Source organism: Tamandua tetradactyla, chromosome 6 (assembly GCF_023851605.1).
Source record: "Tamandua tetradactyla isolate mTamTet1 chromosome 6, mTamTet1.pri, whole genome shotgun sequence".
NCBI classification, from domain to species: Eukaryota; Metazoa; Chordata; class Mammalia; order Pilosa; family Myrmecophagidae; genus Tamandua; species Tamandua tetradactyla.
The window spans coordinates 28,549,069-28,576,209 of NC_135332.1; the positions used below are offsets into that span (position 1 = coordinate 28,549,069).

General features: G+C 56.7%; 1 protein-coding gene across 1 annotated transcript in view; it reads left to right on the forward strand.

Moving 5' to 3' along the window:
• Window positions 1–27,141, forward strand: part of SRCIN1 (SRC kinase signaling inhibitor 1) — a 63,255-nt gene that overhangs the window by 11,049 nt on the left and 25,065 nt on the right. The window contains 3 exon segments of the mRNA XM_077164598.1: window positions 12,408–12,709; window positions 15,918–16,016; window positions 26,343–26,538. Of these exon segments, the coding sequence (XP_077020713.1) occupies window positions 12,408–12,709; window positions 15,918–16,016; window positions 26,343–26,538 (597 nt within the window).

Genomic DNA, 27,141 nt, shown 5'->3' on the forward strand with positions numbered 1-27,141 from the left:
ATGCGCTGAGACAAGGGAGTGACTCAGTGACTTGGTTATGACTGCATGTGCTGCTGGGTGGTCGGGCATGGGAGGTGGTGGTCTCGCGTCACATCACGGAGGTCTACCTAAGCAACTGTCCTAGGAGGCATCATGAGAGGGAATGGGGCTGCAGCCCGGGGCCCTGGAGGCTTAACATCCAGGAGGACCTCTTGACCCGTCTTTTGCTACAGCCAGATGGAGGCCTTACCTTTCCTCCTGCAGCCCCTCTTTTGGGAACACCCTCCCTCCACCGCCTCCCCTATCTGTCCTTCCTTGGCTAGCTCCTCCCTGCCCACCTCCAGGCTCAGCCCTCTGGACCCACATATCACTGACAAATCCCTTGCGGCTTTTAACCTAATCTTCCTCAAACCGTCTTTAGTTCTGTTCATAACTGAGCCTACTAATCCACTTTTGTTCTTGTGGGCAGCAAACTCAGCGTCTTCAGGGGCAGGAAATGAGTGAAGCAATGGGTGGGTACATTAGGGAACGGTGGGGGCTGTGGTGAGGAGAAGAGTGAATGCCCCTTAAAGGTACCAGAATTCAAAGAAACTAAGCAAAACATCTGTAGCCAAACAAAATAACCATGCTCCAGTGTGGGCCCCGTATGATCCTTGCTAGGCCATAATTCAATTGTCTTGGCATCCCCACCTTGCCCAGCACATAGTAGATGTGTGCTAATTGCTTGTTGAGTGAATACACGATCATATATGTGCCAGACACAGTACTGGGAACTTTACATACCTTATTTCTTCCCATCCTCCCATGCTAAGCACTAATTTTAGCATTGGAGAAACTGAGGCCCACAAAAGTAAATGACTTGTTCAAGGTCACAAGTGGGAAGTGGCCAAGGTGAGATTTGAGCCTTGGTCTGCTGTGCCCTTCCACTTGCTCTGTTTGATCATGGGTGTTCTTACACATGACATGTGACACATGTATGTCAATGCTTGCCCTGGGTCACTGGGGGCACTCTTGTGGGAAGCGGACATCCGGTTAACATGCATTGCATGCCTTGTGGGGAAGTGGGGTTGAAGGAGATAAGGGCGGCCGAGGCAGTGAGGGAGCAGGCACCCCTCACCCCTGTGCACCCCTCCTCCAACTTCCGGTCCCATCCTGGGAGGCTGGGGATGGCGGCATGGTGACAGGTGCTGAGCTGCAGAGATGACAGCACTGCTGATTCCCCCTTAATTACTGTCTGATGAGGTGCCAGAATTAGCTGCCACATGAGCATGGGATGCAGCTTGGGGCACGGTGTAAGGAAGTAATGGGGGTGGGGTGGGGCAGTCTCTGCTTCCAAGCCTCTGGCGGCAGGGAAGGGTCATCAGTGGGCTGGAAGACTGGAGGAAGTTAGTTAGCAGGAAGGACACACTGTGGTTAATATGCTTCAGACATGATCTTGGGGTTTGCGGTTTTCCTGTTCTCAGAGTGGCTGTCACCCCCAGAGATGGCTGGCTGCTGGACAGGGCATTCAGGGCCTAAGGCCACTATCCAGAGAATTACAGGCAGAGAAGACTACCCACCCGGACCCCCCGGCCATGCCCTTTTGTGTCTGGAGCTTGGAACTGCCTTTGATGGGGCTGTGGTCTGAAGTTGGTTGGAGGAGCTAAGACCCAGAGCATACTCCTTGAGGCCAGACACCAGAGGCCAGATGGAAGTGTCTGGAAGGAGCAGACAGGTTCTGCAGGCTTGAGCAGGAAAGTCAAGAAGAGTCAAATTGGCAGCTGAGGCCTGAGTTCAGGGAAGGTCTGAGATTTAGGGTCGGGGGCAAGGAAGGAACTATCTGGTCCTAGAACAGGGATACTTCTGCCCTGGGCATTTGTTTTATTTTGTGGTACCCATACTAGGGGCAGGGGCAGGAGAAGGGCTGGTGTGGGCACGTTAGTAGCAGAAACAGTGTCACCTGGGCTGCTTACACCTCATCTGGACCCTTAGAGCCGTTCTAAAGACCACCAGCTAAGAGGGGTAGTGGCAATCCAAGATTTGCTTAAGAGGGGCAGCATAAATGCCTGGGGGACTGGGATTCAGGTCACCAGGGAAGGACCTGAGACTTTGGGCTTAGGAGAGATTTGGAGGAGCCCCCGCCCTGCTCTGAAGGGAAGAGGTCATTGGCCCTCCCCTGGGCACGTCCAAGGGCCACAGATACAGACTCTGATTCAGCTTAATAAAGGAGGAATTCCACAAGATGTTTGTGCCTTGGATGTAATGAGTTCTCCATCTCTGGAGGTATCCAAGTCCCAGCTGGACGGAGCTCTTGAAACAGAGACTTGCAGTTCTCCTCTCTGCACAGTTTGTGGCAGGAGTTGGGAGGATTTTGTGCTCAGGCAAGGTGAGAAGAGGGCTGGGAAAAGGTTGAGAGGTCCCTAGAAGTTCTTTCAAGACAGGGATTCCTCTTCCAGCCCGGGCTTCTCTTCTTCCAGCCCTGGGGTGGCTCTGTTTCCTGCCCCTCCTCGACCCTTTGATCTCCTGTCCCCTCGCCCCTGTCCCTGGGGAACAGAATCCCTGTGGCTCCTTCCAGGGTGGGATTTCCCTCTAGAGGACAAGGCTGAGGGACTCTGCTCCCCTGGGAGGGTTGCTGGAGTGTTTCCTTCTTAGAGAGTGGAGAGATGGAGAGGAGGTGGGCACATGAGGAGCTCTGGCCCGGTGGCTTGTATGAAGACTCAGGGATGACATGGTGGCAGAATCAAGGGAGCTTTGGGCTATAAGGGAGAGAGGGACATATGGGCTAAGAACCCCCTGGTTATGATCAAGTTCCTCCATTTATCAACTCTGTCACCTCAGACAAGTCACCACCTTCCTGTCCCTCAGTTTCCCTAACTGTAAAGTGGGGAGAGCACCTCACAAGGTGACTGTTGAGAATTGAATGAACAGTGGCTAGAAGGGCCCTTTGAAGACTGTCATGAACGTGTGCAGGTTGTTACCAGCTGGCCCATGTTTCCCTCAGCATCCAGCAAGCTTGGTGCTGGGTTCAAACTTTGCCACTCAAGATGGATGAGTGGATTTAACTAAGAGAAAGTTGGGGTCTTCCAGTCTTTAGCAGATGGAAGGAGACAACGTTTATTTCTCCCCTGCCTGTCAGCTTGTGCTCTACCTTTCCCGTCTCTGCTTTGATGTAAGGGTTCCGGTTAGACAACAGAGAGAACTTCCACAAGACATCTGGTGACTGATCAGCTCCTGTTTCTCAGGTCTGCTGGGACCCAGCGGCCAGGCAGGAAATTTGCAGTCTTCTTTTGTCTTCTCTGGGCTCCTCCTTCCCCATCCTCCAGTTCCTTCAGATACCAACCTTGGCGTCCCTAGAGAGAACATAATGGGATGTAGATTTGGCTGTTTGCTCTCAATTGGCTTGCAGGGCTATAGAGTAGTTGACCCGTGAGACTGAGCCTTGAAGCCCAGCAGCCTTGACCTTCATCCTTCAGCAGCCAGCGGAGGCTGGGGACAAAGGCCAGCCTGTCCCCTCCCCCTGGCGGAGCAGGTGAGCAGCATGGAGGGAGAACAAGGGCTGGGGTCCCCGGGTCCTAGAAGGATAATTTCAATCATTGGCATTGCCTTGATGGTTAAGCACTGGTCAGGGTGGGGTGGCCTTAAGGTCCCTAGCCCACCCTCTGTCTCAAGTTGGAGTACAAACACTTCAACAAGGAAATGCTGAACTTGGCAAAGAAGAAGAGTGGGCTGTGGGAGTTGTCTCCCCGAGGAGGTGCAGCTGGGCTCAGGATGGGTGTGAGGGGTCCCCACTGTCCTTCTCCCCAAGATGGCGATGCCTCATGGTGGCACTTTGGGGAGCCCCTGGAGGCACTGCCACCTCTCAGGGGGTCTTGAATGCACGTGATACATGTGCATGGATGTGACGTACTGTGTGTCCACGTGGCGTCTAGAATGGCAGGGGGATGGGTCAGGGTGGCATCGACGCAGTGACGCAAGTATCCCTCTGTGCACAGACGCCTGCTTGGGTGCAGGTGAGGCAGTTTGTAAGTGGGCATATGTCGGCAGCATGTGGGCACATGGGCAATTTCAGTTCATGTGTGACACACAGCCCAGGTGTGACAATTAGAGCGTGAGTGTGCAGAAGTGTGCACCTGGTTCCCTGAGTGCGTGCTTGGAATCTGGAGGGGCCGGGACGCTGACCATCCTGGTGGCTTGTGGGGTCCATAGAGCCGGGCCAGGGCATGTATCTCAGGGGAGGATGCTGAGGGATCCAGGCCAGGCTGGGGCTCCTGCCCCCCATTTAGGAACCTTCGATGACTGTTTGGTATTGACAGCACTTCCTGTTCTGGGTTGGGACGAGAGGTGCGGTCGACCCCCATGTAAGACCTGTAAGGGCCTCCTCATGTCTGCTGAGTCTGCCGAGCGGAGCCCGGGCGCATCTTAGCTCGAGGCAGCTTTAGGGGTGGAATGGAGTTCCCTTTGCCTACACCCGCTGCCCCAGGGCTGGAATGGGGAGAGGGCACTGTGGAGCCTCATTGGAATGGTGGCAGAGCTGGAAGACCAGGCGCCTGCCACCCTCCCTTATGTCCACCCCCAGCTGTTGCCCCCCATCCACCTCTCCTGAGAGGTGTGGAGCTGATAGGACCCCTTCTCTGGGCAGGTAAGCTTTGGAGATGCCACGCGGGAGTTAGCATCTCAATGCGGGCGCCATGTGGGCACACGCCAAGGCTGTTGCCAGCTCTTCCAGTTCCAGCTTCAGACTGGGGGTACGAGGCTTCCCTCTGCATCTCCACCTCCTCCCTTCCCGGGGAAGCCAATTGGCTAAAAAACAAAACCCCACAATCCCAAGTCTGGAAAAACTCTGACAACAGAGTGAAAAGAAACCAGGCAAAGGGATAGATCAGGATGAGCGGCCCCACTCGCTCTCCGACCGTCTTAGGGCGCACAACGTGTGCGCTGTTAGGGTTTTTTTTTTTTAGCAAATGAAGGGCATGAGGCTCAGAGAGGTAGCGGACCTGCTCAAGGGCACATGACTCTCAGTGGCAGAGCTGGGTTTGAACAGAGTTCTCTGTCTCAAGTTCAGTGGTTTAGGGGGATGGGAGTTACTGGGGAGAAGAGGGAGGGTGTACGTCTGGAATCTGGGCAAGGGGCTCACTTGTTGGTCCTTTTGCAAGCAGGGGGATCCAAGGGCAGTGGCTTGTCTGAGGACTGGGGTCAGGACATCACGAGGGGACCTGATTTCTGTGCATCTGGGCTGTCAGTGGATCACAGCTCCCCGCTTCTGGGCCAAAGGCGGTATGGCGTGTTTTCCGCCTTGCTGCTGACCTCCTCAGGAGCTTGTTAGTCTGTTCCCCTGGGGGGCCTCTGGCCTGGAGAAGGGCTCCCCTGACAGTTGCTTTCTGGGAAGCGGCATAATGGGGTGGAAAAGTCCTTGTCTCTGGGGGCCAGGGTGCCAGGGTTCCATTTCTGGCTCTGCCTCTGACTCCCAAATGAGCAGGTTGGGGTTGCTGTCTGGCCTCAGTTTCCTTCCCATGAAAAGTGTTTGGCTGGAGAGAGAGAGCAGAGTGTGTTCAGGAATCAGGCAGGGTGGGCAGGGAGCAGACTCAGCAACATCACCCTCCCTGCCTAGGAAGGGAGCTCCGAGGGGCCTGCCCTCCAGGGCTGAGAGCCAGAGCCATGTGGCCAGTAGAGGAAGAGGACTCCACAGCCGCCAGGCCCAGGCGAGCTGGCAGAGATGGCACCGAGGCCAAATCTGGCATCTTTTCTGTCCTCGGGTCCTCACCCCGCCCCCCCTCCACCAGGTGGCTTGTGGGTCTCCCTGTTCCGCCTGACTCTGTCCCGAAAGATCACATGGTCTGAGTGGCACCCTTACCATCAGGAAGGCCATCAGTCTGGGGGCAGAGATGGGGACCTTGCCTTGAGGGAGCCCCCTGTCTAGCAGGGCCCTACCTAGCCCCATGAGGAAAGAGACACAGGCCCTGCCCTTGAAGAGCGTCCAGTATGAGGGAGGAGAGAAGGCATTGTCCCAGGCTGAAGGGAAGCTTGGGCCCATCCTGGGGATACTCCCAGTCTGAATAAGTGAGCTACGTCTGCAGAGCAGGGTCAGCCTAGGGATAGGTGCGAAGGAAGAGCTAGCAGAGGAAGCATTTGGCTCAGGCAATGCCCACCCACATCCCCAGGGAGCCCAACACCCTCTCTTTCTCCCTGGGGAAAGACCCAGAAGCTCTACTGGGAGCAGGCAAAGCCCAGCCCCCCACCGTCCCTTTCCCCAGCCCTGAGGGGGCCCTTTAATTAGATTTCCACTCGACTGGTTTATCAGCTAAGTGGCCTTCAGTGAGTTTTAAATCTGCGCAAATTGGTTTGTTTTTCTGCCTGCATGATATTGTGGCCGTCAGTGCCCTGCACCCTCTCTGTCTCCCTTGGCACAGTCTTGGCTCCTGGCTCCCTTGGGAGCTGTGTCATGCCCCAGTCCACCCAGCCCAGGATGCCCAGCTTCCCTGGGAGCTGGGGGTGGTAGCAGGGCTCCCTGGGCATGGGGTGGGGGAGACCACTGGGTCCAGGACCTCAGTGCCATGCCCCCTCCCTTCTCTCCCTCCACCCTGCGAGAGGAGTCCACGCTGTCACCTGGATAAGTCGCTCAACCTCCCTGGCCCCCAGTTTCCCTAGCTGTGCCATGAGGAGAATCCACCCTCCCCTGGCCCTTCTGGAAGGTGGTTCTGTGTATTTCTGCGGAGTGAGGCTGGGAAGGGGGCATTGCTCGTGTCTCCAGCTAAGGACCAATCTGCCTCTGACACCCTCTTGTCCTGCCCACCTCCTGCCCCGCTACTGCAGTGCCCAGGTAGTGGACAGGGGCCACTTGCGGGGCTGGGCTTCCTCCCGGCCTCTTCCTACTTCTCTGTCCTCCCGCTTATACGTTGCCTGGGAAGCTGGTCTTCCTTGGGGACCCAGTGGTGGACAACTTGCCTGGTCTTGCCCTTGTCTTCTTAGTATACCTGCCTCCAGCCACCAGGAAGTCATCTTTATTGTCTAACCTTCTCCCCAGGCTTTCTTTCCCATCAGCTCCTTTTTCCTCCCTAATTCTCTTCCAGGACCCCAACCCGGGCCCTCCCTCCCAGGAGTTCCTACCTCTCCTTTTCCTCTGTCTTCTCTCCCAGCCCAGACAGGCTCTCTGCGGTGGCCCGACATTCAGGGGGGTGGTGCTGTGTTGGCGGGGAGGGAGAGGCACAGCGGAGGGAAAAAGTGGGGCAGTTCTGGCCCACCCCAGGCTCTGTGTCAGGACCTAGGCCTGAGCCTGTCAAATTCTCAGTCCAAATGCCCCCCCAACTCGCCCTTCCCCCCACACCCGCCCCAATCTCTGAGGCTCTTGTTCGAGTGACAAGGAGACTCAACAGGGCGCTGGGCATTAGCAATTTGGGGGGATATTACACAGGAATGTTTACAGAAAGGCAATTGTCCGGAAAATGACTTTGGTTGCTGTGGTATGGGGCGGAAAAGATGGTTTTAGAAAACAGACACAGGCACAGACAGGCTTCTGCTCCAAGGACCCACAGACAGACAGCAGGGACAGAGAGGATTGCATAGTAGGGACACAGGGCCATGGGCACCCAAAAACAGAGAGGCCAGGTTCTTCATGGAAGGACCAGGGACCCCTTCACCTACTTCAGACAAAACTAGTCAGACATAGCTGGCCCCTGGTGACCTTTGCCCTCTGACATCTGACCTCCCAGCCCAGAGTGCCTCATGGTTGCAGCAGGTGCCCAGCAGGATGGAGTTGTCAGGCACAATTGATGGTGGCAGCTGCCTTGGGGCTCCTCCTGGGTGACTCCTCCTCGTGCCTCTGAGGCTGTAGAGGGCAGTGCTGAGGGAGCCTCAGGCTTTTGAGTTTGAGTGTGTACATGCAGGCAAGGCACTTGGGGGCTGCAGCAGGCACCCCGCCAGGCCCTCCACCCTTCCAACCATCTCCATGCACCCAGCCCTCTGCCCCACCACAGGCCTCACCAGCATCTGGCCCCGCAGTCCTGTGGGCTCCCCAGCTGGTGCCTTCACCTGCAACACTTCCTGCCCTTCCTTCCTGCCAGGGTTACAGCCTGGCCCTGGCCTCTGCAGGGTCATGGATCGGGGAGGGGGGGGCACACGTATGACAACCTCTGAGGTCTTCAGGGCAGAGACCTTGTCCAGCCTCGTGATCTGCAGGGGGAGGGAGTCAGGGACCAGGGCTCCAGTCCTGAGTTCGAGGCTGTGGCAGGTGGAGGCCGCACCACAGGGGCCCAGACAGAGGTATTTTCTTCCCCCTTTTCCTTTGCTTTGCTCTTCCCTCTTCTTTCTCCCCCTCTTCTCTTATCTCCCCTTCCCTCCTCTCTCCTCTTCGCTTCCTCTGACGATGATGTCATGTGTGAATGTGGCCCAGCGGCAGCAAGGACAGAGTAGATGGTGACATCTGGGGTAAAGAGGCCAGGTGGGAGAGGGCTTGATGGCCTATGAGATGGCACTAAAACTTCGGGATCTTAATTTCCATCATGAGTTACAGTGAGCTCATGTAAAAGAATGCGGTGGAGGATAAAAATAAATCCAGCCCATAAATAAACGTGGAATTTGGAATTGTTGGAAAAAATAATGTCTCTTTCTTCCCCAGCACCTGCGCCTTTATCCTCAGATGGCCACTGGGGGGTGCCCTCTGCCTCCCGGACAACTCAGCCTGGACCACTTTCGCCTTTCCCATTTGCCAGGCTGGGAAGACTGAGCTGTGGGTCAAGGGGGACCCCGTCACCCCTTTCTCCCTCCCCCTCATTCTGAGCTGGGTTTCATCAGTCCCAGGCATCTTCCCTATAGCTTGAATCTCTGCCTCAAAAATTATAGTCAGCTTTGCACATTGCAGGTCCCCGGAGAGGTGGACACCTCCCGTCCCTCCCTTCTCTCTCTACCTCCACCAGCCTCAGCAGCCTTCAGTCCCAGTGTCCCTCCCCCAGCGTACCCACCTTTCCCCTAATCCCAGAGTTCCCCGCCTCTGCTTGTCTGTCTACCTTAGGGTCCTTTAATCCCCATGTCGCTGTCCCCCAAGGCCCCTGTCCAAATTCCCCCTCCCCCCTCCCCCCAAACCTCCCTGCAACTGAACAGGAAGCATTGATCTGTTCAGGGCCGGCTGGTGCCAGGATCCCGCTGCTTGCTCAATTGGAATCGATCCCAAGGCTTTACATTGGGCTGCGGTGCTGGGGAGGGTCAGGGCTCCACTTTCTGGTGGCCAGAGCAGGGGTGGGGATGGGAGCTGGGGTAGCCTTAAGGCGGCCCAGCTGATCCTGCTGGGGACTGACAAGCCTACTTGCTGGGACCGTCTTAAATTCAAAATGATTTGCTTTCTAGTCCGTTGTTATCTTGCCACCTTCTCACTCCATGCCCAGGGGCAGGGTTTAGAGGTTAACATCCCCATTTTACAGTTTAGTATCTTCAGGCTCAGAGGCGGAAGTGACTTGTTGACTGAAGGAGAAGCTTAATGACTGGCTAGCCCGGGGTCATTCAGGGAAGGTGCCAGAGCTGGCTCTAAACCGGAGGAATCTGGGGCCCGGGGTTCTTTCTCTTGAACCTCTGACTTCAAGTGCCTGGGGCTGCTCAAGGAGATAAAGCCTTACCCAGTCAAGGACCGTCTTCGCGAATTTCTACCCGCTCAGGGCACTCCCCTCCCCCTCTTCTCAAGTGTCTCTTTTCCCCCAGACACACACACAAAGCCCGCGCATCTGAGGGCTGAGCCCTGAGCTCAAGGGGGCAGGGAGGGTGACCACAGTTGGCCCTGCTCTGCTCTCCACTTAAGCCAGCCCCCTCCCCACCCGCAGACGTGGGAGATTTATGGGACTGCAGTCATAAAGCAGGGCTGCTGCTTCTACCCACCCTCGCTGCTGCCTGCTCCAGTGGCAGGGAGTCCCCGCCAGGCCCCTTGCAGGTGGGGTAAGCCCGGCCTTGGCCCCTTTAATCTGCCTGAAAGAGGCTTGTGAGCCCCTGGACACCCCCTCCCCCCAACTCCCCGCCCTCCTCAGACCCCATCCCGACACTGTGGTCTCTCCCAGGAGCTTGGAAGAAGGTAGGGACACCTTGGAGGGGGCTGGGTGAGCAACTCCTCTGGGGCCAGGAGAACTAGGCGTGAAGCCACTGGAAGATGAGACTTGGGGACCTTTCCCAGCGGCATCTCTGTGTGTCCCGAGCCCTGCGAAGGCATGGCGAGCCTGGCTGTCTGGCACCATGGGTGGGATCCTTCTGGCAGGCAGGGCTGGGGCTGCACCTCTTTAGAGCAGGGGTTCCGGCACTCAGACCAAGGACAGTCTGCCCTGGCCTGGGGCAAAGAGGGGAAGACAGGGTGTCCAGGGCCATTGGCTGTGGTGGGTCTCTTCCTGTCCAGCTGTGCCGGATGGGTTGTGAACTCCCAGCTCATGGGGAGGGCAAGGGGAGGAGGAGGGAGGGTCAGGGGCTGGGTGGGCATTCCCTTGCTGGGTTGAGGCTGTCTCTCCGGGGCTCTGAACACCCAGCCGGGCCCCTCCTGCTCCTGGGTCACTCACATTCCCTGGCCACCCTATCCAGTCCCCAGGAGGCCATAAGCTCTTCAAGGGCAGGGACTGGGCCATGGTGAAGATGGCCTCAGGTTCCCAGCCTTGCCCAGTCCAGGGCTGTTTTCATGCATCTCCCCCATAGTGGGGCAAATGGTTGCACGAACCTAGCAGAGAGTGGGCAGAAATGGGCCTCTACCTTCACTCTGGCTTTGGGCATGTCACTGGATTTCTCAGGGCCCCATTTGTCCCATCTCAGAAATGGGGACCAAGGTAAGAGCCATCCAGAAGGGATGTTGGGAGGCCCCTGTAGGCTGCAGAACTCTGTGCGCCCAGGAGCCATCCTGCCCTTGTTTTTGTGGGAGGTACTGGGTTCTCCTGGGTTTTGTTCCCAGGTCCACATGCCTGGGCCTTAGCCCAGGAGTACGTGTGAGGTGGTTTTCCTGAAATGTGGTGGAATTGTCTGTTCCTTCCCTGGGTTGGGCCGGTGGTGACTGTGGCCTGGTCGGTGGGTCTCTTGGACAATGGCTGTGTAGAGGGAGGTGGCAGGCTGAGCAGGGCCAGATGGAACTTGGCCGGGTCCCCAGAATTCCCACCTTCACCCCACTTTGGGCCTAGTCTGCCCTGTGAAGAGTCCTCGCAGGCAGGCGGTGTGGGTGTGGGTGGACGCGTCTGCTCAGTGCTGGCTCCCTCTGGCCTAGGCTGCATTTAGGGGCGTGCAGCTTTGGGGCTGGTGGATTGTGGGGCTGAGGGTATACGGAGTGGGGGGGGGGGCTGTGTTTGTCTCACATTAGGGGTGAATTCTTGTGGTGGGGAAGGACAGATCCGTGCTTTGTGCCCAGTAATAGAGCTGAGGTGGGCCCCAGGAACTCCTTCCACCCCCAGGGGTAGCAAGGACACCCCAAGCCCCCTGGCTTCTGCTGGGCTGGGGGAAGGTCATCGCTGAGGGTGAGGGTGGGTGCTAACTGGGGTCGGGAGGTCAGGAGCTCAGGACAGGGTACACATATGGGGAAGGGGTCAGAGTTCCGCCTGGGACCTCAGCCTCCGGCCTTCTCTTCTTTTTGGTTCCTCTGTACTGTCCTTTGTCCCTTGTGTGTCCCCTATAGGTCTTAAGCTTGAGTGTGTGTGTGTGTGTGTGTGTGTGTGTGTGTGTGTGTGTGTGTTGGGAGGGGAGCTGCAAAGGGGGAGGGTTGGGGTGAGGGGAGGGTCCCAGCCCGGAGGCCTTGAGCTGTTCTGTCTTTCTTCTTCTTTTGAGTCTGTCCCAAATCCATCTCTCACTGTCCTCTCTGTGCCCAGCCTCTCTTGTCCATCCATCTGTCTGTCTCCGGGGGGAAGCGTCCCACTGCCCAGACCCTAGGCCTCCATCTCCTTGGGAAGCCTGAGTGTGACTTTTGCCCTCAGTCCATCCCACACGCCCTAGCGGGGACCCTGGCCCGGTCAATCCCGGCATCTGGGACAAGTGTGTCTTGAACAGGCTAAGTGAGGGGAGAACCTCAGGCTCCCCAACTTCTCCTTAGAGGATGCTCTTGAAAGGATGATGGTGCAGGTTCCTTTCATATCTTTTCCAGAAGCATCTAAAAGGAAACCCCCTCCTTCTCACCTGTCTTCACCATCTTTAGGAAGGAGGAGGAGAGGTGTCCAGGACACTCAGCTCCCCTATTTCTGCCCCCCCTTTGACCCCGTGAGACAGCCCTTCACCTGCAGCCATAAAACCCCAAACCCACGAGGGGAAGAGCAGCCCTTCCTGCTCACCCTTGCTTAGAGCTCTGGGCTCCTTTCTGCCTCCTCCCAATCCCCAATTATGATGGGCAGCCCCTGCCTCCCCCCTTCCCTCCGGCCAGGCCGGCCCTACCCTTCCCTGCAGTGATTTCCTGGTAGGGTGCAGGCAGCCCCAGGCCCCAGCTTGCCGTGACCGGCTGCGCGCCCTCTCCCCTCCCGCAGATCCCGAGCGGAGCAGCCCCCCCATGCTGTCTGCTGACGATGCCGAGTACCCGCGAGAGTACCGGACCCTGGGCGGCGGGGGCGGCGGGGGCGGCGGGGGCCGGCGCTTCTCCAACGTGGGGCTGGTGCACACGTCCGAGCGGCGGCACACGGTGATCGCGGCGCAGAGCCTGGAGGCGCTCAGCGGGCTGCAGAAGGCCGACGCCGACCGCAAGCGCGATGCCTTCATGGACCACCTGAAGAGCAAGTACCCCCAGCACGCCCTGGCCCTGCGCGGCCAGCAGGACAGGATGCGGGAGCAGGTGTGTGGGGACCCCTGCGCGGGCTAGGGCCAGGGGAGGGGGCCCTGGGCCTCTGGCTTCTGCGGGCTTGACCCCATACCCCAGTCACCCCCACTCATTCTAAAGAGAGGCATCTGGAGCAGAAACTGGGGGAGTCTAAGAGCTGTGCCTGGAGAGCGTTTGCCCTGGTTGGCCTTTTCTGGGGCCTGGGAAGGAAGGGGTGGGGGGCTCAGCCTCTGGACGTCTGACAGCTGTCTGGAATTGGGGGTCTGTAATTGGCCAGAGAGAACCCAACCTCTTTACTTCTGGCCATTTGGGTAGAGAAGCAAGAAGGTGTGTTTTGGAGGCCAAGGGGGTGATGGGGAAGAAGAGAGGGGCCAGCTGTGGGCACAGACTGTCCTGAGATGGGAGGGTCCATCTGGAAGTGGTGTTGAGATGCTTGGGATTGGTGCCTCGTGATCTGGTGCCTAAGGTAAGGTCAGGTCTTGAAAGCCTCAGAAGACTGGGTCTGTCTGTCCCCAGCCCCTTCAAGAACAGGAGCCAAGAACTTTTCACTCCTTCCTCCCCTGTTCCTTTCCCCAAGACTCGCTGTGTGACTTTTAACTAGAGGCCTCTTTGTGCCTCGGTTTCTTTTCTGCTATCAGGAAGACTTAGAGAGGAGACAGGGCTCAGCCTGTGGACCAGAACCTGTCTCCTTCTACAGAGTGGGATGCTTCTCTTTTAAAACTCTGCCAGATTCTTGGGTCCCCGAATGCATCCCTCCATCTGAGCATGACCTTCTTGTCTATAGGAAGGTTCTTTCTTGGAACTAGCCTTCTGCTTATGGTCCCACATTATGTGATTCCTTGACGGGTGCTGCACTTTGGCTGCTGAGACTCAGGCGTTGTTCACTCTAGAAGAAGGAACTGAGGGGAGGGGGTACATCCCAACAGCAGCCTTTCAATCAAGCCTTGAGATATCAGCCCCCTGCCCCACATACACACGCCTGTCCCGCAGTCTCCCTTTTCTGGTACGGCTGAGTGTGACTGGGAATGGGGAGGGCACAAGGACACATTGGTGCATTTCTGGTGCTTTACCTGCCCCCAATACCATCCCCAGTTCTGTATGGCTTCTGCCATTTCCCCCAACTCCTGAGTCCTGCTGAGGGCAGAGCTCAAAGCAGGGTGAAGGAGATATGCTGATGAAGGGGAGATCTTCATCCTTGGGGAGCCCCGTTGTCTCAGCAGGTTCCCTTTATGTGCTCTGGCTTGGGAAAAGGGGGCAGGGGCATTTGGGACCTAGCTGGGAAGGAAGGGTGATTAAACTTGAGTTTGATGGGTACAGTCAGTTGGGAGGGGCTGCAGAGGAGAGTCTTCCTGGAAGAGCTGGTATCCGATCCAGGCTGAGAGGTCTGAAAAGGGTTTGCATAGGCGACGCGGGAGGGATGCCATTTTAGGTGGTGGGGAGGGGGCACTGCATGAACTGAGGCCTGAGTCCATTTGGGGACTGGCACAGAGGTCCACCTGGCTGGGTGGAGCAGAAGGCTCAGGGTGGGAGGCAGTGGGAAGTGTGGGGGCAGATTGGAAATGTGGGGCCAGATGGCAGTGCCTAGGAGGGTTGTGGTTGCTTTGGGATGATGAATAGGAGGGGACAGGAGGGCAGCTGGAAGCAGGGAAAGGAATGGAGGATGACAGTGTATCAGTGAGAACAAAGAAAGAGGATGGGTAGAAGGACGGGGGGATAGAAGGGAGCCTGAGCAAGGCCTGCTTGCTGCCTGGATCTAGAGGGCAAAGACAAAACCCTGGGTAACAGGCAGATAGTGATGTCTTGGAGAGAAATAGGGAGGTTGAGAGGGTGGAGGAGGGGAATAGAAGGAGATGAATTTGAGGTGCTGGGGGCATTCACAGGGAAGTCCTCTAGGCATCGTGCTGACAGTTCAGGACACTGGAGGGAGCCCAGCTTCAGGAGGGGAGTTGAGCATGCCCAGGGCAGAAATGGAAGCCAGACCCGGGATAAAAGAGAGGCCATCAAGGCAGAATGGAGTCTGAGCAGGGGAGAAGAGCCAGCACAATCTGGGGCTGGTGGGGGGCGGGGGTAGGAACGTTCCACATCCCTGAGGAAGAGGAGAAAGGCCCATGAAGGAAGGCCAACAGGGGGATCACCTGCACTTGGGGGGTCAAGAGGTATGCAGAGAGAAGCAGCCATTGGGACTGGCCAGGATCTGTGGGTTCAGAGGGTATCAAGAGCATTTCCAATGGCATGGTGAGGCAATGGCCAACCTCAGGAGTGGGGGAGAGAGGAGACAGGAGCCCTGACCGCAGACCTGTCTGGGGAGATTTGGCCAGGCAAGGATGAAGACAGCCAGGGAGGTAGCTTCGGGGGGCTGCGGGCCTGGGAGGGATGGCGCAGTCACATTTGAAGACCTCATACCGTGACCACCGTGCTCCGTGGGTGCCTGGTCAATACTTAGTAAATGGATCAAGACACAGCCACTCACTCATTTGCAGGGTCACTCTTCATTCATTCATGCATTCATTCCCTCTTATTGAGTGTAAGTGGGCAGGATCCATGGGCGTTTCACTTGCCGAGGTATGCTGGGGGCCTAAGCATGGTGCTGGTTCAGTAAATGTTTGTTGAACGGATGCTTGAATGAGAGATGAATGAATTTGAGGATGCTGAGTGGGAAGTGGGGCATGGAAAATAGATCCTGGAGGAATCAGTAGGTGAGCACTTCAAGCCTTAGGCGTGGTATGGCCTTGAGGTGTGGAGAGGAAAGCTGTTTCCTGAGATGGGAGGGCAGAAAGAGACGCTATAGGTTCAGAGCCATGCTGGGGTGAGGTCAGTCCTGGTGAATGGTTGCCATCTCTGTGAGGCAGGAAGAGATATCCTCATAAGGAGGGAGTGAAAAGCCGGAGGAGGGAGAGAAGTTGCAGAATAGCTTCCTTGCAGAGTATACAGGGAGGCAGTCGAGAATTGGAGAAAAGAATTTCAGGAATATCTGACGAAGGAGACCCTGTCCTAGGCCCAGGGAACTCCACTCCGACAGGCAAGCCAAACAGCCAGAAACAGACCTAGAGCTCTAGTTAGGGACCCACCCTAGGTAAGGGACCAGCCAGCATTGCTAGGTCCCTGTGCACTGTGAGCTGTGCCAAGGCTCGACCCCAAAATGCCCCTGCCTGCTCCTTCCCAGTCCCCCCAGCGGCTCCTGTCCGCTCCCCCTAATGGGGTGTCCCCCGCTTCGCACACACAGGTTGGTGGCTGGACCGTGGACCCCGTGTGCCTCCTCAGCTCCCTCTGCTCCCACCTCCATGGCGACTCCGCCCCCTCCGGGGCTGGCCAGCCGGCCCAGGTGAGTCACCCACCTCCACCCTACCCCCCAAACCACGATGGAGTTTGGCTTTGGGGAGGCCTTTTTTTGGAGGGGGGATACCCAGGATTTTTATTTTGCATCCCTTTCTCTTTTATGTAGGAGCTTCCAGTTTTCAGGAGACTTCTATGCCCTGTATTCACATCTCCTCCTATTGTCAGATTCCCCACCACTGCCTCCCAAACCTGTGGCAGGATTTGGCTTTGGGGAAGGAATTTTTTGAGGAAGGATAATTCAGGTTTTACTTCTTTTTTAATCTGCATCCTTGTCTCCTTTAAAGAGGAGCACTCCTCTCTCCCACCTCCACTGGATTTCAGGAGTTTCATGCCCTCTTCTCATTACCCCTTTATTGCAAGTCATCCGCTTTCCTACTTGTACTCTATCCTTGGTTTCTGATAGCCCCAGCCTTCCCATTGGGTCTGACCATCAGGAAGCTCTTTGTGATGGCTGTCTCCCTCCCCTCCTGCCATGTTCGAGGCTTAGTCTCAAATGGTTAGCTAGGACTTTGGCATCTTACCACTTGTTCTGAACTTGCTCCCTTCTTCCTCCTCAAGCCTCAGTTTCCTTGATGGGAAGATGAGTCTCAGATTGGACAGGGAGGGATTACTCAGACAGGGTCCCAGGATTGCTTAGAACTCGGGCTCCTGGCTCGGGCCTGGACATTGCCATGGGAGAAAAATGGGCATAGCAGGCCCAAACTGGGAGGAGGGGCCAGGGAATTTGAGTTGCAAAAGGGAGGGGGAGCCAGAGGGGTCCTTGACCTGAGGGTGTCAGCTGTAGAAGGCAGGGCAGGTGTCATGACAAGGAAGCCAGTGGGTAGCTGGGGGGAAGGGGGTGTAGCTTCACTTCATACACCCTGCTACCGCTGGAGAGAGCCAACAAGGATTGGCCTTTCCAAGGGGAATTAAAGAAAAATGCATCACCCTATCAAAGGAACAACCCTCCAGAGCACAGATGTTTTAGCTGAGTTCTAGCAACAGAGTGGGGCTCTTGGCCTCACTCACAGAGCCTTCAGCCTGCTTCCTTTCCGGGCCCTCAGCCCCATCTTGGCTGAACTTCAGGGATGTGTCTGCCCCAAGGCTGAATGACAAGTGGGATGGCGTGTCCTGAGTGGCGAAGTCCATGTTGGAGGCCAAAATTGGGGTTGGGGGAGGGATGATGACAGGGCAGAGGCCAGGGGTACTGTGCACCGGGCACAGCAGTGTGCAGGGAGATGCTGAGGTCCTCCAGATCCAGCGTCTTGGGGCTATGATAGGGTTGGGGTGATGGAGAGGAGGGAGGCTAGGCTTGAGCTCGGTGGTCCAGGTGATGGAATCCTAGGCCTCTCTGCACATGAAATCTGCTCTGATGGGGGAAATGCTCTAATGGAGGAAGGGAAGAGCTGGAAGGGACCCTGGCTTAGTAATTACTGGAAGAAGTGGCTGTGCACAGGATCTTGTCATCACTTGATACTTAGGGCTTATAGCACTTCCCGTCCTCCCCCGCCCCCTCCCAGGGTGTAGTTTAAAGCCCCTTTTTGTAAAGTACTGGACCAGAAAGGTTCAACAAAGCCAGAGGCACATGGCACGGCATGATCAAAGAACATCTAGGAAACTTAGGCATGCTAGCCCTGCCATACTTGCTGGGAATTAAGTCACGGGAGAGCTAAAAGGGCACAGCTGAGACCCTAGTAGGGAGAGAGGCTCAGAAGTGGCAGAGGAGGAGGCAGGACACACCCCTCCCCCCACAGCCAGACCTTCGAGGATGGGGGTAATGAGGAGGACCCCAGAAGGCCACAGCCCTTCCCCCGCGCCACCAGGCTGTCTAACCTCCCTCCCTCCTGCTGCAACCCGAGTCCCCGGCGGCGGGCCGGCAGATCGGGTGACCGCGGCGACGGCGACGCAGCCAGCAGCCTCAGCCGCTCCTCCGCGGGGCCGCGCCGCCGGGGCCGCGCCGGGGGAGGGGGCCGGGAGCAGGGATGTGCACGGCGGCGCGCCGCGCCGAGCCAGGTGGAGTCGTGGTTACCGGGGCGACCAGGGCCGGGGCCGGCTCCGCGGCGGCGGCGGCTCTCGCACTGCAGCAAAGGGCACCAGCGGCAGCGGCGGCGGCTGCGGAGGCGGCCGGGGGAGGGGACAGCCCGTGAGTGAGGGAGTCGGGGGCCGCTCTCCCTCCCCCGCCCGAGGCAGGACCCGGGGCTGGGGGCCCCGCTCATACACCTGTGGCCTCAGGTAAGGCGGAGCGGCAGCTGGGGCCGGGATCGCCGCCTCGGGTTCCGCCGGGGACTGAGACGTGGAGATCGGGGGGCTGGCTGCGCGTACCTGAGGGTGGTCCGGGAGTGGGGCGGGGGGTATGTGCGGGCCGCTGCGGTTCCGGATCCAGGAGAAACGCCCCCTCCCCTCCCCCACCGCTCGCGGCGGCCTCGCGTGGACCCGGCCCCTATCCCGGAACGCGGCGGGCGCCCCCTCCCCCAACCTCAGAAAGTCATGACCTTCCTGGGGTGCTCCCCCGTCCCCAGCCGCAGCGCAAGTCCCGCAGCATCCCCCCCAACTCTGCATTGGGAAGAGAGGGAGGAGGTGAGAGAGTGCGGATTGGCACACCTAGGAGGTGGGGGGCGGTTAGTGCCTGTGCGTGGCCGGGGAAGGCTGGCGCCCGCGGGGGTGTGCTACATGGCCCCAGCCTGGGGGCGGGTGTTTACGTGGCTGTCAGTTCACAGGAGTTGAGAGGTGGGTGTGTGCGCTGGTGCACGCGGAGAGAGAATTGAGTGGGGGTGCATTCCCGCTGGTTCCCTTCCTCCCTGGAAGATGCCTCCTGGGGCCTGAGGTCAAGGAGGGGTCAAGCACTTGCCTGGCTTACCAGGGACGCCTGTCCCGGTCAGAGGAGAGACCTCAGCTAGCAGGGCTAAGGCTCCCAAGGGGCATGGCCGGCCCCTCGCAGGACGCTGGGGTCGGTGGGGAGAGGACCAGCTGCAGGGGGATGAACCCCACTCACCTGCTGGGGTGGGGGGTGGTGGTGAGGCAGTAGTTAACTCCTCCGCCTCCAGAGGAAAGAAGCTGTTTCCTCATCTCACCAGGGACTTAGATGACTCCCTAGCCTTGCTTCCTTGGGTCTCTGGAGAAGTTTCCCCCCTCATTTCTGAGAGCCTTGCCCCTGGCGTGCTCTGATGGTTGGCTTCTATCTCATCTCTTTGAACACCTCTCATTTTGTCCCAGCTCCTGTAAGAGTCTTCCCCACCAGCAGTTGCCCCTGTCTCTCCTACTGGACCCTTTCCCCCTTAGCTTCTCACCATCTCCAGGGAGAGTGGGACCTCTCTCTGAGCATGGGGGAGGGAGATGGCTTGCCATGGTATTGGGGTGGGGATCCAGAACTCTCTTGGGCTCTCCCTGTCTTCTGTCCTCCTTCCAGGGAGTTTTCTGGTACTGGGAAATTCCCGGGGAAGAAGATCCAGCAGGCTGAGCAGTGCTGGGTGCCAGGAGATGGAGGGGCTGATGCCAGAGAGGAGTATTCAGAGACATTGTCTTCCTCCCTGGTCCTCTTTCACTGGCATTTATTCGTTCTTAAATATGTGCTGAGGGCCTGCTATGCACGGGGCACTGTGTCAGGCACGGCAGGAGGACCGCAGGGAAGAGTGCTAGATGTGGGAGGGGGAGTGACTGCTGAGTGTCCCACCTTGAGGACCGTCACCCAAGGCTGTCAGTCACCCAAGGCTGCCCCAGGGTTGTAAAAAAACACTCTGAGAGAGACAGGGATGGTCAGTATTCCCAGGGGCCTCTCTCTTCTATGGTTCTTCCTTCCAATAACAGAGTCACCAGGAGACCATGTACCTCATTCCTGGTGGGGCCCACATGAAAGAGGATCATTCTTCCCACTTACTAGTAGAGAGGACTGAGGGGTAGGATTCAGTCAATGTGCTCTGAGGATCAAAGCCAAAAGCCCCTTGATTTTGTCTTAGCCTCACTCGAACATCCTTCTCTGGAAGCACAAATGCAGCTTCTCTTCCATCTTTATCCTTTTGTAGACCTCTCCCCAGCCCCAGCTAGTGGCCCCTCCCTTCCTGATCTGACCTCCCCCTGGATGTGCCCAGCCTCGGGACCCAGGGACAGACCCATGTTGAAGGCAATGCCAGTGGCTGTCCCCAGGCCTCATTGCTGTCCCCATCCCCCACCCCGCATCTGTCCAAGTTACCCTCAGTCTGATGTATCAGGGAAATGGAGGTGGCCCAGGCAGGCCGGGCGTCACTCCTCCCCTGGTGACCCCCTACAGGGTGACAGTGGTGGCAGGGTGTGGGTGGAGCATCTTCTGCTGCCTTTGAATCAGGAGCTCACCTACTAGGCAAATGATACTGAGAACATCACAGGTGTGGGACAGTGACAGAGATGGCCAGAGGGAGGCACACTGTCCTGGCGAGTAGGGGAAAGGATGGGTGGGACTTTCTCTTCGTGTGAGGGTGACTCTGAGGCCATGTGTGTGCATTGTGCATTTACCGCCTTGTGTGTTCCTGCAGCTGCTGAGTGTGTGTGGCTGTGTGTACATGTGAATGGGCCTTCAAGGCTGTGTATGTCCTTCTTTAGCTCTGGAGGGTGGGGAGGTGTAGGGCTGGGGTGGATGTGAATAGTGCCAGTGCCTCTGTTTTTCTGTGAATTTCTGTGAGCAAGTCAGGCTCCCGTGGGTAAGAGGGTGCATGTTTGGGTGTGAGTGAGGATTGGTCTATGTACGAATATCTCTGCCTACAAGTTTTTATTTGTTTCTGGGGTTGTTTCTGCCCATGGAAAGCTTGCGTCCCTTTGTGGGTGTGTTTGGTTGCTCTGTGTGTGTGTGTGTGTGTGTGTGTGTAGATGTACTTGTCTAAAGAGGTTTCTGAGCTCTGAGTGTGCAGCTCTGCGGGTGAGCCTGCGTGTGGCGGGCATCTGTGGGTGGGCCACGTGTAGCTGCCTGAGTCTGGTGTAATGGTGCTGGTGGGTGAGGGCTGCATGGCCTTCTCTGCAGAGCTGTCCCTCCTACAGTCTGCAGACCTGAGTCTCATCAGAAATCTCCCTGTGCCCTGTGCCTGGCTCTGCCTGTCCCTATGTAACCACTCCCTCTGCAGTTCCTCATCTTCCCACAAGCACAGGAAGCTGTGGCTAGAGCCTGTTACCCTACCCCTGGCACCCATGGGGGTGGCATGTGTCCATAGATTGTTCCAGGCACTGGCTGGAGCACAAACTTTGCTGCCCCCTTCCCCTGCCTGGCATGTAACTGTTGTTTGTGTCTCTTGGAATCAATACTGGGGGGGAGGGGTGGGCATTGTGGCTCAGATGGGGACAGTCTGGGCAAGTAAACCTCTTTAACCAAGCTCTGACCTGCTGTAACCCCCACCCCAAAGCTCGGCATCAGATAAAGCCTCCTTCCCAGCAGTGACCCTTGACTCAGCCCCTGTCTAATTCCTTCCTGCCATTAAAGCATTCAGGTGGCACAGGATACCCGTGTGGAGTCCTTCCCCCAACGGGCATTCTCTGTGTCCTTCTTCTCTGCCAGTGCTTGTGCCAGGCACCCCAACGCCAGGCCATCTGCCGCCGCTGTCTTCCTGCTGAGGCTGGCACCGGTCAGCAGGGTGTCCTTAGCATTGCCAAGAGCTAACCCAGCCTCAGGGCTGTTCCTTCCTTGGCCTTGACCATCTGGAAGGGCCTTCTGGACTCCAGGGAAGACAGGGCGACCCCTGGTTATTGTGAATGAGGAGGAATCTGAGGCCCACCAATCTAGGAATGTTAGGAAGGATACAGAGAGCTCTCTTCTCTCATCCCACCCAAACCTTTGCCCCCCACAGCATCTCATCCATTTCAAGTGCTGTGAGGTTATTGGGATCTGTCCGCTTATCTCTATAAGATGGATATTCCAGATCTATCACCTCACACAAACCTCTCTGCCCTGGCCTTGGCCACCAGCTTCCCTCTTCCACTCCCTGCCCGATCAAACTCTCAGGGTCCAGTCCCGATCCCACTCTGCTCTAACTAAATTTTTTCACTTGACATTGAAGGTCACCCATCATCTGGCCTCAGACCCCCCATCGTAAACTAAGCAGCTGCTTTCCCAAGCCCTGCACCCAAGCAAAACTGGACTACTGACTATTCCCATAATACACTCCAGGCTTGCTACCCCTCGGCCCTTGCTCACGCTGTTCCCACTGCTCAGCATGCCTTTCCACCCAGTCTCCAGCCTGTTTGTCGTTCAAGACCCAGCTCCAATGCCATCTCTTCCAGGAAGTTTTCCCTGGCCTGCCACAACCAGATGCCATTTTTCTGAGCCTGCAGCTCAGGTTCATCTCTGCCCCTCTTTGACAGCACTTCATGGGCTCCCTGTGTCACAGTCATCTGTGCCCTTTCCTACCTGTAAGCCCTCTGAGGGCAGTTATGGTAGCTCAAATCATATGGCTTATAAATATCTGGAATGGTTCCCTCCAGTCCTGACCAGTGGGCCTGGAGTCTTCTCAGGGCCATTCTGGGTACACTATAGGATTCCAGGGTGTACCAGGAATTGCTTTATTCCTGCTCTTGAGAGGGTGGAGGGCCCATGTCCCAGGGCCAAATGCTGAGTTCCAAGGGCCTCTAACCCTGCCCTGCCCTACCTCTCCGCTCCCAGCCCTCACATAACCATCTCTTCTCTTATTTCTATCAGCAGCCAAACTACTGGAGTTTCAAGGTCAGTGTATGATGCTTCTGCTTCTGTGACAATTGCATGTGTGCTCCTCCTCTGACCCTGCCCCTCCCTTGCACATGCTTTGCTCAGGGCTGCGCATCTGCACGGGCACTTTCCGGTGTGGGCGGTGGGCCCTGGGGCTGCAGTTTGTGGCTGCTGCTTTGGGAGAGTCTGGGTTCGCCTGCCAGGGGCTTGTGAATCAAGTTTTGGTTTTGGGTCACCTGGGCTGGGGATGTGCCAAGGGGCGTTTGAAATGAGAGGGGCTGCCTGATGTTTCCCCCAGTCTAGAGAGACTGCTGGCACTGAGGCAGGGGCCCGACCCCATGACCTTGTTGAGGGTCCTGATCTCTGACTTGCATCTCACCTCCCAGGGAGGCCCTGTGACTGGGATGGGACCCTCATCGCTTTCCTACTCCCCACTGTGGCAAAGCTGGTCAGCAGCTCCTGGGCTGTTCCTGGCAAGAGACTCAGGACCCTGCACCCCCAAACCTGAGGCCCCTGTTGTCCAAGTAGAGAGCTAAGCTTAGGGATAGGTGTATTTCTGCCTTCTCTGGAGGACTGTCCAGGGAAGCTAGTACTTCCTCCATCTTCCCTGGCACCCAGGTCCAAAGCTAAGGTGGCCAACTTAGACTGCTACTTATGTCCTGGAGTCTCCCGGGACCTCAAGCCCCAGGAAACATGACAGAGGGTGGGAGGCATCCATCCCAGACCTTCTCAGTGTTGTCTTGTTCCAAACATCTTGTTTCTATGCATGCATTCCCCCAGGGTACTGGAAGAAGTCCTTGAATCACAGAATCCTGGACTCCTAGAATCACGGTGTCAGGCATAACCTCTTTGGTGGAGGCAGGAGAGTGTGGTAGTTAAATGGCCAAAAGCCAGGCTGCCTGATGGTGAATTCGTCTGCTGCTAACTACGTTGGTGACCCAGGGCAAGTTATATGCTTCCCTGGGCCTTAGTTTGTCCTCTGTAAGGTGGAGCAACAATACCTGCATTCTTGTTGTAAGATAGAAAAACTGAGATAATGCCTGTCCTAACCTGGGGGTCTGGTGCATCACAAGACTTACATAGGTGCTCACCTCATTAGTTATTAGAATCATGAACGCTGACTTGACTCCCAAACCTGGGAATCAGAATCACCTCAGGAACTTGTCAAAAATCTCGAATTCTGGACCCTAACCCCCAGAGATTCTAATTCATTGAATCTGGGGCCCTAGAAAGAGTGCCTTAAAAAGCTCCCAAGTGAGTCTGCCCCAGCTTTGAACAGCCTGTGGGAATCTCAGATCCTAGTTTGACCACCCCCACTTAAGGGTTCCTCTGTCCCATCTCTGCCCACCAGCCATCAGCCCCTCCTTGGGTTCATCCAGTGACAGGTGCTCACCACCTCCATGGCAGCCTCTCTCCTATCTTTGGAAAGCTCTGCTTGAACTACAATTTTGTTTTCTTGCCATCTCTCTGATGGTTGGGAACTCCTTCTGGATGTCTCACTTTCCTCTGCCCTGTTGCCACAGCCCAGGAACGGAGAGGAGTGCTAACAGGCTTTCCCACTTCTCAGGAGGGTTTTCCATGAAGGCTGTGCGAATGGAAAGGTGCCCATGGGGCCAGGATGGAGACAGAAGCTGGTGGGGCAGGGAACATGGGCAACTCTCCTCCCAGGCTTCCCTGCTCAGGGTCCTCCTTTCTCAGCAGTCAGCAGTCCCTGTGACCCCCATTCCTCTTCATTCCGGCCCTTGTTCCATCTTCTTATTGGCACCTCACTTGACCCCTGTGTGGTCAGCTCCTACTCTTCATGCTTTTAGCTGTCTCATTCTGCCTGAATTCTGTCACCCCTCATCCATGCCAGCCTGGCAACCACTGACCTTTTGGTTGTCTGGCAACCCCATGACCATAGTCCAGACCGGGTTCCTCACATTGCCACGGAGCTCCCCATCCTTTAGCTGGGGCTGATGGGGAGAGGGGCATAGCCTGGCACTGGTGATCCTGGGCAGAGCCACAGTGTCCAAAGTCTGGGTGCGGGCATCCCCCCAAATAGGCCCAGTTCCTCTGTTGCCTCCCCCTCTCCTGATCCATGCCCACCTACTGGTCGAGGTATTGTGCTAGAGGCTAGAAGCCCCCAACTCTGACCTTCCACATCTCCAAGCCCTCAAAGCTGCCCTGGGGGACAGCTGGGCACACTGCCCATTAGAGGAGGATGCTCTCTCTTTTTGATAGTGCTAATTCTCGACTGGAGCATTAAATCAGCTAATACAAAGATGGAGATTAATTAGGGGGTAATCAGGATTTGGGGAAGGAAGGAGCTAAGGAGGAGAATAAATTATTCTATTTTTGAAATACTTTTACTTTTTTTTAATTATAAAAGTCATATTTCTGATTGTGCTAATTCACATAACAGAGAAGTGCATAAAGTTATGCACTCCCAATCCACCCTGACATAATCAGTGTTCATGGTTTTGAGTGTGATTTTGTTGCTTTGTTAAAAATAGACAATATATTTTATGGAAAAATACAATTGGGGAAACTGGTATTTTTTTCTTGATGATATATGTAGATATGCTGGACAATATTTCCTGTAGATCTGATTCATTATCTTTCCCCTTAAATAGATGAGCTTCTGTACATCACCCAGGTCTGAGAGGAGGGCCTGAGGTGAAAGAGCAGGGGCTCTGGCCCTGAGTGACAGATACACCTTCAGCCAAGAGTAGGCTCATAAAAAACAACTGAAGTCATGGGGCACCGTCCTCCCCCTCACCGCCCAGCCTGCGAGGAGAGAGTAATCAAGCCGTCCCTGGGGCAGGGAATGTTCATTGTGTGACCCCCTGCCCTGTCCCCAGCCAGACCTTAGCCTTAGCTGGAGCTGTGGGGGCCAAAGCAAATGGCTGTCATGCTGGGTACTGGGGGTGGGGATGGGGACGGCTTCTTTCCAGGAGGGTGGACAGGCCTGCTGGCTCTGAGCAGCATGTCCCTTGCAGAGAGGGGCTGAAGCCTGGCACATGCACCTCTGTGCTCACGTGTATCACACTGGGCTTAGCATGTGTGTTGCGTGTGCTAGACAGGGAGACTGAAACTGGGGTTCAGCTGGCTTTTGGGGGGGAGGGTGTTGAGATGGCTCTCCTTATTATTCTAAACCCTCTATACGAGCTCTGTGAGGGTCCGTACCTCCCAGAGCTGGGATCCTGGGGTCTGCAGCCCTCCTGCCTTTCTCCCTGGGCCTTTTCCTCCCCACCCTCACTGCCACCCTTCTGAACTCCACGAAGGATAAATTCGCCGCTCACAAACCCGCCGCTTAATTAATGTCTGGAACTAATGCCCCAATTTGCTCAACGATTCTGCTGCTCACCTCGGTGACAAATTCATGTTGTTGTTGTTCTTTGGAAGCTTAAAATAGCAGGCGTGCCCATGGCTCCCACTCAGATGGTTTCTTGTCTGGCTTCTCAGGGTGCCTGAGTCCTTTGCCTGCTTCCTACCTGCTAGGTGTCCTAGGGGGGCTAAGGCCCTGAGAGGTGGGGGAGCTCTCCTGCGGCAGGCAAGCCTGGAATCCAGGAGACCCTCTTGTGAATGTGCGTGTGTCACTGGCTGCCAGGGGCTTCCTGGACCTGTAAGGGGGCAGCAGCTGAGTGAAGGGGGCTCAGGCTTGGTGTTTCTCACCCTATCCTGCCCCTGCAGACCCGTAGCTCACGCCACACGCAGGGGGCCCAGCCAGGGCTAGCAGACCAGGCGGCTAAACTGTCCTACGCCTCGGCTGAGTCTCTGGAGACCATGTCGGAGGCCGAGCTGCCCCTGGGCTTCAGCAGAATGAACCGCTTCCGACAGAGCCTACCCCTCTCCCGCTCTGCCAGCCAGACCAAGCTGCGATCACCAGGTATTGCCTCTCCCTTCCCACCCTTTCTCTCCCCCACCCCACCCCCTAGTCTCCCACCCCTACCCCTGTCATGGCCCCTCCCTCTGCTTTTCAGCCCCTGGAGCTCTCTTCATTGCCTTCACCACTCCACCTGTTTTCTCCCCCAGCCTCTGGCTCCCTTCCCCATATTCCACTCCCCTCCTCTCCCACCGCTCCCACTCCCACTCCCCCAGCCCTCCCCACCCCTGCAACAATTCCCTCCCCTCCCTCCTCCCACCTCTGCCTCTCTCTTCCTAGGCCTCTTTTCTCTGTTTCTGTTTCCCTCCACCACCACCCTCTCTCCATGAGCATCTTCTTCTTACCCATTCTCTCTTCAAGATGCCTCTCTCCCCATTCAGCTTCTTTTTCTCTCCTTCAGTAGCCCCCTCCTTTCCTTCATTCCCTCCCTTCTCAACTCTCTCCTTTCTCCAACTCTCTTCATCCTCTCTCTCCCTCAGCAACTCTCTACCCTTCCTGATTCATTCTTTGCTTCTGCTCCACCTATGCTTGGGCCTCCTATTTCCTTGTCCAGGTTCCTACTTGCCTGGAGCAAAGCCCGTGTCTTGGGTGGCTGGAGGCCTAGCC